At 50.9% G+C, this 10,401-nt stretch overlaps 1 protein-coding gene across 1 annotated transcript; it reads right to left on the minus strand.

Moving 5' to 3' along the window:
* Window positions 1–1,095: 1,095 nt before the first annotated feature.
* LOC144167014 (uncharacterized) lies at window positions 1,096–2,375 on the minus strand. Its single transcript, XM_077696418.1, has one exon. It carries the CDS (start codon window positions 1,962–1,964, stop codon window positions 1,146–1,148), a length of 819 nt encoding a protein of 272 aa, XP_077552544.1. The 5' UTR covers window positions 1,965–2,375; the 3' UTR covers window positions 1,096–1,145.
* Window positions 2,376–10,401: the final 8,026 nt, after the last annotated feature.

Below are 10,401 nucleotides of genomic sequence, written 5' to 3' on the forward strand. Positions count from 1 at the left end.
GCGCACTACCGGGCTCCCAGGAACGGCGGCGAAACTCCCAGTGAAACCGAATCAAGCCCACGACAGCTTCACCTGAAAGACCTCAGGAGAGCCAGGCAGCAGTTAGCGCAGCCGCACCCACACCTAGAAAGACACCAACAGACTACATTCAGACAAGCACAAGCCGGTACACTACACACACCTGCTAGACTACACCTCATGCAAAGTAGAAAGACAGATACACCCCCATTATGCCGCACCTGTAATGTGATCGCCAACCAACAACACATATTATGGGAGTGCCCCATTTATGCACACATTAGACGACACTACACTATAGAGTGGCTGGCCACCCAGAAGACCAAGGACGAGCAACGTGGCCTGGTGGACTTCATCGAGAAGGCCATCAGTGGGAGCCTGGACGGAGGCACCCAGACTCCATGAAGCTCTCCGACAGAGACATTTCCCCTCTTTTGGTTAAAAATAAAATTCTCTCTCTCGACCCCACGTGCAACTCCATCCTCTCCCACTACACCAACGCTCGACGGAAATACCCGCCTCTCCCCCCTTTCCTCACCGCCCAACAAGCCTATATACATCCTCCGCCGACTACAGACCGAAAGCTACCACAACCACATCATCCTATCCCAAATGTCCCATTCTCTCTTTCCTCCTGACTGCCAACATTGTCACATCTCTTACAACTCCAACCTCCTTCTCTTTTCCTTCCCCGAACACCGACATCCCCTCTCCCCTTCCCGTGAGCAGTAGGAGTCCCAGCTGAGGAGCTCCACACCGTAGCGCCAGGTCGCCCTGGTGCGGCGCGCCATGGAGGCAGCCGGCACAAGAGGCCTCCTGGACTTGGGAGGCTAACCCCACCCTTCTATCCCTTCCATTTAAGCTCAATAAAAGTTTTACCGTACAACGCTGCTATCGACCGTCTAATGTGCCCTTCTATGATTAGTGGACTGGTAGGCACCCATAGCAGTGAAAAAAAGTTGACATCAAAATTTCGTGTCAGCACTTCTTTAAACTTTCATCTGTAGTTGGTCACTTTTAGGTGTATGGCCATGCAGTTGCCTCCGGAATAAAGTCATGACAAAGAAAGTTTCACAGTAGAAATTTATTGCGGCGGAAAAACGTTACCCTTGTGCACGCTCGGGAGCTCAAAAAAGCTTTCTGTCCGGGAATCGGATCTCTAGGGATGCACCACACAGTGAGTGTCCCTGCAACTCTTCCATAGCCCTGGCAGCCGACGATTCGTCCGTGTAGTTCACGAAAGCGCAGTACCTGTCGTGGAGGATGCGAATACTGTGGATGACCCCGAACGGTGCAAACAAGCGCGTCAGCTCCTTCTTCGTCACCGCCGGCTGAATGTTCCCCACCCAGAGGGACCGGAAACCGCCGGGGTTGCTCGGCTCGGTCCTGATGTCCAGCTTGCTGGAGAAAGGCTCGCAGAGTGCCTCGACAGCCGCTTCGACGTTGTCGCCCTTCTTCTCCAGGGCCCAGGCTGCTCGGTCCCGGGCGAACCCCATCGCCGCGATTTGGCAGACGCGAGCCTCTTTCAGGTGCCGTCGTGCCTTGTCGTCGCTTGGGTCCAAGTGGATCGCTTTCTCCAGCGCTTCCTGGGCCTCGGGGTAGCGCTCCAGGCCCATCAAGGCCACGCCGCGGCAAGAGTGGCACTTGGGCTGCAGCGGGTCCAAGGCCACGGCGGCGTTCGCGTCTTCGAGGGCGCGATCGTGCTCGCCGAGAAAGCTGTAGGCGTAGGAGCGGTTGGCAAAATAGCGATGGTCGCTCCCGTTAAGGGCGATGGCCCGGGTGAAGAACTCGATGCCGTCCCTGTGGCGGCCGACGTGGCACATCTCGTAACCTCGGCGGGCGAGTTCTTCGCTCTTTGCGGCAGCGTCGAGGCGTTCGGGCGTGAAGGATGTTGTCTTCGGAATGGCCCCCCGGCTGGAAGGTGGCTTTCCATTCCCGTCGGCCATGCTTCGATGCGCTGTGCAGTGACTTTGATCGATCGACGGTGATGTGCGGCAAAGAACGTCTCTTGCTAAGCGTATTTTGGGCGCGCGTGGTAGTGATGATGATGACTACACCGCTGCTATCACTCTTTCTTCGCCTTGGACTCTGGATGAAGCAACTGTTTTGCCAAGAAGCCTGTGGAACTGACAAAATCGGCGGAAAAGGCGAGTAACGTAGCTACTAGGCCTTACCACTGGTTTTTGATCGAACACAGCGAAAATACTTTCTGTTGCAACAAACGCCCGCTGCTAACCTCTATCGGAATAGAAGAGTAATCCAGAAAGCAAGACACCGCGCCAAAATCGGCGAGAAATCACCAAACAGGTCCGAGAATCTGGCGAAGCGGTTCGAGTTATGGGAGCAGCCATCTTAAAACCTGACGTCACAAGCGTGGCCAGCATAGGTCTAGGATTCCGCTAAGTTTGACCGGTCTGGACGCGATCTCGCCAATCGCGCTCTACGTTCGCTCGCCTCCTTTACCAACGTCAGTGCGCATTTCACCCAGCGCCGTTGGCACTTGTGGGATGAAAAACAAGCAGAAAAAGAACAGAACTATCAACCCGCACCACCCTTGTCGCTCTCAACTACACAGGGCAGATTGCAACTGCGGCTACATACCACTCATGCAAGGTCGACACTGCCGAAGACCTAGCAATCGCCCATGCCGCAACAACCCACTCAAGCCTTCACTCCCTAACAATCATCTCCGACTCCCAACAGGCCTGCCGCCTCTACCAAGCAGGCCTTGCCCAACCTCAGGCCATCCCTCTCGTACAACGGCTGCCCGAAGATCTTACAATCACACCCATTTGGGCACCTGGTCACGCTGGACTCCCAGGGAACGAAGCAGTGCATGCTGTCGCCCGAGCGCTTTACTCCCGGGCATTCCCATCCAAGGAACCGGCGAGCCGACACCTCAGTTGTCCCCACCTGACTTACTCACATCCCTCGACACCACTTCAATGCCCTTCTATCTCACTATACCCACACACGAAGAACATACCCTCCTCCTCATCACACGCTCACCAACTACGAATCTTACACATACCGCCGACTACAAACTGGCACATTATTCAATCACGCCATCCTACACCACATCGCCCCCACCATCTACCCTAGATGGTAATCTAGTATGGTAATCTAGTACTCTCCTGCCCATCTAACTCATCTAACCCCCTCCCCTCCCCCTTCCTGGAGCAGTGGGAGACTGAGCTGACCAGCCCGGACCCAGCCCGCCAGCAGGCCCTGGTCTCCCGGGCCCTCCAGTCAGCGCGGTCACGAGTCCTTCTGGACTTCCCACACCCCTTCCCCTTCCCCTGTCGCTCCAATAAGCGTTCACCACCACCACCACCACCACCACCCACTGGCGCTGTTTCAGGTAGGGAGCGCGAGTTGCAAAGGTGGATAATTTGAAATGCGTTGGGCAAACCTTCGTTCAGTTTATCACGAGAGGAGTGAGACAGGGCAGCGAAGAGCGTGATAGGTGGTAGCAGTGAGCTGATAACGGCGCCGCAGCGCATAATGGCGAATCACTCCTCTGCACTTCCGACAGCTTTCACGTTGAGTGGAACGGTTTTAATTATTAGACAGCGCGCCGGCTTCCGCCCAATACGTAAAACCGGCCCTCATTGGCCCGTTTTTCTGCCATCGTGCCGCGATAATTCCTTTTTTGGAACTTTATAAGCTCCAATTCAGCAATTAAGACGATAAATGTGTCTCGACAAGCTGCGCAATTCCACGTGAGCAGGGAAAATACACGGGCGAGCATATGCTCCGTGAGATGGAGGGGCACCAAAGGGAAGAACAACACATTAAGTTCCGCCGCCGTGATCGTTAAGTTACTTTTCAGTGCAGCACATTTAGAGAAATAACAAAAATCTCAATCGCTTTCAGCACAAACGTCATGTGGATTTTTCTCCGGGAAAACGCTACAATAAATGACATTGCATGTAAAAATTGCGGCCTTTTTTCTACATAAATTCAACCTTCAATATTCCACGTTCGCAACAAACGAGCAGTTCCACTTCAGGTGAAGTTAAAAAAAAATCAGAAAATGTTTGAAATTTCCTGATTTCCTGATTTTAATATTTTTTGGTGGACAGGGCCCGTCGGGCAGCCAAGGACCAAGGCTTCCTGGACTAAGGAGGCCTCCCACAAAGGAACTCATACAATTCAATAAATGTTTATACCTCCTTGCATACTATAAATCAGTCAGATCAGTCATTTTTTCACTTGTATAATACCTGCCGTAAACGAGCCCCTGCAAGGACATTTCAGACGAATGACCTCCAAAGTTTCAAATGCCATTCGAACTGGAAGGATTTGTTTCGCCGATGTGCACGACGATTCTCAAAGGTTTCAAGCTGGTTGAAAGTTTCCGCATTCGCCCGCAATCTTCTGGTGTCACCTCTGCTGCCGTGTTTATTTATTGACAAAAATTTAATTTGAGAGTTAAAATGACAAAAAAAAAACGTATTAGCGATCATATTGATACCAATCTACAAGGGCGCACAAAACAAGCACTGACAGCCAGCTTTTTTTTCCCCGCAGCGCCGGTGTTGAGAGCACCAAGTTTCCTTGTGATCGTAGAGTGGGTGTTAGAAAACAAAAACAAGTGAGATGTTATGAATATTGTACAGTTTAAACCCCAATTTTTACTCGTAAATAATTTTTTTTGTAATTATGGCACGCAGAAACTGCTCCCGAGAGAACGACTGTTCGCGTTTCTAAGGCCTTTGAGAACCTTAAAGGTTATGGTGGTGCTCCTTTTACTCAAATGGCATTTAAATCAAAGGCCATTGAAAAACGTCGTGTAGCAGCTGAAATGTGTCATTTGAGTCAAGTGACATTCGACTCAAGGGCCTTCGAAACGTTCAAGTACCACGGGTATTAGAAAGGCTTCAACCGAAGCGGTTGAATAAATTTTTGGCCACTTCGCCGTTTCTGAATTTGCGAACATATTCATGTTCATTTAATCAGCTTTTCTCATCATGATATCCTACTTCTCATCCATGTCTTGATGCGAAATAAACGCTCGATGTCATTGTTGTTGCTCCTTTCTTTACGTGCGTACCCTATTGGGGATTCGGCCAGGAATCGGGAGCATGAAGGGCTGTCATGCCAGCTTCGCGAAATTAAAAACACTACGAATTGGAATGGTAAACGTTGTAGAATATTTTGTGCCGGATGACGCCTGAATGTGATGGCACGCGAGTAGAACAGGGGCAAACTAGCTCACGCAGAACGCTGATCCTAAGCAAGTTGCGGTGTGTGCCAGTCTGTTAGCTGACCTATTTGGCGCCGTAAGACGATCAAAGCAAAGCGGAGAAAGAGACGGAAACCCCGTGTAGCACTAAACAAGTTGTTAATACTCGTCGCCAGGCTGGAAAATCGCGAAAGGAGGCATAAGTGCAACGGGGAATCTTTGAATTGCTATTCTTTTACTTTGCAGATAACGGAGTTAAGCATGAACCAATTCGAGATGTGAGTGCACGTCATCTGAGTGACCTGATTCAGGAGCACGGTGCTGGTGCTGTAATGCCCAGCAACCAATCGCCGCAACGCACATACTTCCGGTACAGGGAGTGACGTCACGCCGGATGGGGCGGGCGTTGGTTTCTCAAGAATTGGCCCCAATGTGCGGCGAGTCATGCCTGCCTCCTCCTGTGGTCATTGTCTCGGCTATTTCTCTTGAAGTACGTAGAAAACCGACCCACTCTAATTTCGAATGGTGGTTGTGGAAGTTGGACGATAAGGTATTCCGGTTGAGTGCTTGTGACCGTTATCAAACACCTGTTTGACAAGCCCTTCAAAACACAGTCAAGCACATTTTTAGGTCACATAAAGAGTTTAAAACCACAGGTCAAAATGGTTGCTTTTGAAAGAGGATGTGCCATGGGTCGACAGGGGAAAATAATTAAGCGAATTGGAGTTTCTAGAAGTGTTTATTGCTCACATCGACGATTTTCCATCGAACTAAGGGAAGCATGCAAAAACTTGAAATCATCTATCAAGACAGATATGAAGGTGCATAGGCGTGCGCACAGGGGGGGCAGGGGGGGCGGCCGCCCCCCCTAATCATCTGAAGGGGGGCGCCAAATTTGCCCCATACCTTGCCGATGTAACACATGAAAGTAAAAATTTCTGCTCAGAAATATTTTGTGTGTTGCAATTCCATCGTATTGAAATTAAAATTTTACGAACATCCCTCTTTGCACTGCGTTCGGACCGCTAGGCCTTCAGTGGGAAGAGGTCGGGAGCTGATGTAGGGGGGGGGGGCGCAGCGCTAAGACTTTGCCCCCCCTAATCGAGAACCCTGCGCACGCCTATGTGAAGGTGCCGTCGTGCGGGCTGGCGGATGGGCGAAACAGTAAACTACGGCGGCGAAAAACGTTACGCGGTCAGGAAAAAAGTCGAAGAGATTTTAAATCACACACGCAATTGCCGAGCACTATCGGAACTGCCGCCTTTGACGAAGCTGGATGACGACACACTATACAAGAATTAGGGCTCGAAGCTCCAATCAGCGAAAGAGCAACGGAGCGGGCGATTGAGGAGTTGATCGCAGGGAAAGCGCCTTGGCGTGGCTGTTTGGGGCTTGCTTTGTACAAAAGGTTCAAAAGCCAAATATTTCAATTCCCTGGTATCGTTTATTGGTGGGTGCGTACAAGAAGAACCGGATGCGTCGACCATTTCGCAGGACGCATGTTGTTTCCGGTACCAAAAACTGACAACTCTGTTCAGGTACATTCCGTGACATCTTACCGCCCAATTAGATTCCAAAACATCGGTTATTCTTTTAATCGAAGCTGCCCTTTGAGTGCTCTATCTGCTTGAAACTGTTTGGTTTGAAAATTATGAATGGAAAAAAAGAGTACAATCCTTTGGAAGTGAAATAAAAGTACTTGCTGTACGCGGATATTTTAGCCACCGTATGCAGCGATAAAGGCGTTTGAGAGGCGGTAAGGACCCACCGCGGTGGCTCAGTGGCTAAGACGTTTCACCGCGGTTTGATCCCGGCCCCGGGGGAGGCTTTTCAGATGGAGTTCTAAAGCGAAAACAACCTTGTTTCGAGATTTCGGCTCACATCAAAGATCCCCGGGTTGTCAAAATTAATCCGGAACCCCTCACTGCGCGTCTCATGACTAATGGCCGGTGTAGCTTCGGCGCGTTAAACCCCCAAAATAAAATTAACCGAGAGGCAGTGAAAGCGTCCAGAAATTTTATAAGGGAAGGGGTATTGTCAAAGGGTTTGGGACCCTTTGACAACATTGTTGGGTTCCTGTGTACATTGTATCTGTATCTTTTTTAGTTTAAATAAATAAACTTCAAACTATAGTGCTGTAGGCTGGGATAAATCATCAGGTTTCAGGTACGTGCATAAGGAAGTTGGTGAAAGCATGCACGGTCACACCGGCCAACTACGTGAGCGTGCCGCTTAAAAACCACAGGCAGGATGCTAGAAACTGAGCTATCACGAGTGCGGACAAATAAGTGGGGTGAAAAGGACTTGTCGATTAACGTCAGTAGAGCTTGGTTTTGGGCTAGTCGGTATCGGTACATGTGTAAACGTAGAGCACTGAAGTTTACAAGACAAACATAATAATAATAATAATAATAATTTTATTTGCAAAGTCAGTGTGCCCACCCAGTGGCGTGCACGGCTAGGCAGAAAGGTAGAGACCCTTACGCAGGTGCGCCTGCTAGCCCGCCACTGAGTGGGTAGAGGGAGCGTAAAACGCGTTGAATAAATGGACAAGGATTGGAAAGACAAACAAACAACACAATAAAGGGACGACCGGAACGGTTGATGCGCGGACTAGGGACTAGCAACTCAGTTCTTAATGATACGAACGAAAGTGTATATATATATAGCGAATCAGAATAGGAAATGAGGGGCTCCTTGAAAATAACACAGAAATAAGGGTTGACAGTCAAGGAAACCTCGGAAAGCAAAGGGGAGGACGTGGTAGGTCATTGAAACAGATAAAGAATTTGGAAAGAAAGAAAGAAAGTGGAGAAAAAATGCCCGCCAGGTGGGATCCGGTGGAGAAAAAATGCTCGCCAGGTAAGATCCGAACCCACGACCTCCAGAATTCCGAGACCAGAATTCTGGAGGTCGTGGGTCGTGGGTTCGGATCCCACCTGGCGGGCATTTTTTCTCCACTTTCTTTCTTTCCAAATTCTTTATCTGTTTCAATGACCTACCACATCCTCCCCTTTGCTTTCCGAGGTTTTCTTGACTGTCAACCCTTATTTCTGTGTATATATATATATATATATATATCTTGTAAGGGCCCTGAAGGACAGCCGGTACAGGACGTTTATTAGGCGTAGCAGCTCTCGCGGAACACACACACAGCTGGCGGCGAAGAGGCGGACACGAGCCCCGAGGTGGAAGATGATGATGAGGATGACTATCAGAGGAAGATGAGGTATGGGATAGTGGCCCCTAGGTAACTGTGGTAGCGGTCAATGTCCCAAAGGGCTGGCGCACGACTAACTGCTCACATCAATTCCCCCCTGTGGACGAGGCGGCCGCCCGGCCGCAAGTGTTGCGGAAGCGCGGCGCACGAACGGCTTGAGGCGTGAGACGTGCACGACTTCCGTGCCACGGTAGCGGCGGTCCAGTGGGGTGGAATTAGGGGCGACACGATAGTTCACTGGGGAGGTTTCTTCAAGCACTGTGTAGGGACCCGTGAAGCGGCGCAAAAATTTCTCACATAATCCTGGCCTACGCGTGGGAGTCCAAAGTAGAACCTCGTCGTCCGGCCGGAAGCGAACAGCACGGTGAGAGGCGTCGTAGCGATTCTTTCGATCCTGTTGGCGGGTTTCTGTATTCAGACGGGCAGCTCGGCGGCAGTGGTTAAGGCGGGAGACGAACTGCTCAGAGAGCGGGCTTGATGCGGATACAGGAGCCGATAAAAATGAAGCGTCGAGCATGAACGGTGGGTCGCGGCCGTAGACGAGGAAAAATGGAGAATAGCCGGTCGTTTTTTGAACTGCAGTGTTATAGGCGAACGTAACGAACGGGAGAATCACGTCCCAGTTGGTATGGTTAGGCTGTATATACATTGAAATCATATCAGAGAGAGTCCGATGAAATCGTTCAGTCAACCCATTGGTCTGTGGATGATAGGCGGATGTAGTCTTATGAACAGTGTTCGACGTACGCAGAACTTCTTCAACAATAGTCGATAAAAATGTCCTGCCCCGATCGCTTAAAAGGACACGAGGGGCACCATGACGCAGTAGGATGGAACGCAAGAGAAATCTGCGACCTCTGAAGCACACCCAGAGCGAATGGGTGCTGTCTCCGCATAACGTGTTAAGTGGTCCACGGCGGTTACAACCGCAGCGGTAGCCAGAATCTGTGCAGGGCAACGGTCCGTAAAGGTCTATGCCAATGGTTTCGAATGGCGTAGAAGGGCAAGGAAGTGGCTGCAACAGTCCGGCAGGTGGTGATGTGGATCGTTTGCGCTGCTGACACGAAGTGCACGAAGCGACGTAGCGGGACACGTAGTTAGAAAGTCCAGGCCAAAAGAAGCGACCGCGGACGCGATCATATGTTTTGTCGAAGCCTAGGTGACCCGCTGTGGCATCGTCGTGAAGGGCTTCCAAAATCTGCGGCTGGATGGCGCGCGGTGCAACGGGAACCCATTCGTGGCCAGATACGTGATGGTTAATACGATGCAGCACACCATTGAAAAGTCGGAAGCTCTGAAGTTGACGACGGGACCGACTGTTGGGAGGCTGCGTTGAGCCGGTAAGACGGTCGATTATCGTACAGCAGTAGAGGTCTTGTCTTTGAAGTTCTGGGAGGCGTGACAGGTCAACCGATGTGCAGTTGATAGGTGCGACAGGGAGGACCTTGTCTGGTGGCGCCGATGTTGAAATAGTGTCAGGCGGCTGCAGTGGGCAACGCGAAAGAGCATCGGCATCGAGGTGCTTCTTCCCGGATCGGTACGTGACAGTGAAGTCATATTCCTGAAGTCGAAGTATCCATCGTCCGAGGCGTCCTGATAAATTCTTGAGCGTCTGCAACCAGCATAGCGCATGGTGGTCCGTCAGTGAAGTGCCTGCCGTAGAGGTAGGGTCGAAACTTCTGAACGGCCCAAACCACGGCAAGACACTCCTGCTCGGTGATAGTATAGTTCTTCTCCGCGGAACTGAGGGAGCGACTGGCGTACGAAATAACCCGCTCCCGACGCTGTTGATCCAACTGCAAGAGAACCGCACCGATCCCATGGCCACTAGCGTCAGTATGAAGGATGACAGGCTTCGATTCATCAAAATGGCACAGTATAGGCTCTGAAGTGAGCGCGGCCTTCAGCTGCTGAAAAGCCTCTTCGCAGTCGTCCGACCACTGAAACGAAGTTCCGGAGTGGAGGAGCTTGTTGA

The sequence above is a fragment of the Haemaphysalis longicornis genome, unplaced genomic scaffold (genome assembly GCF_048455015.1).
Source record: "Haemaphysalis longicornis isolate Haplotype H1 unplaced genomic scaffold, Haemaphysalis longicornis Haplotype H1 scaffold_2, whole genome shotgun sequence".
Lineage (NCBI taxonomy): Eukaryota > Metazoa > Arthropoda > Arachnida > Ixodida > Ixodidae > Haemaphysalis > Haemaphysalis longicornis.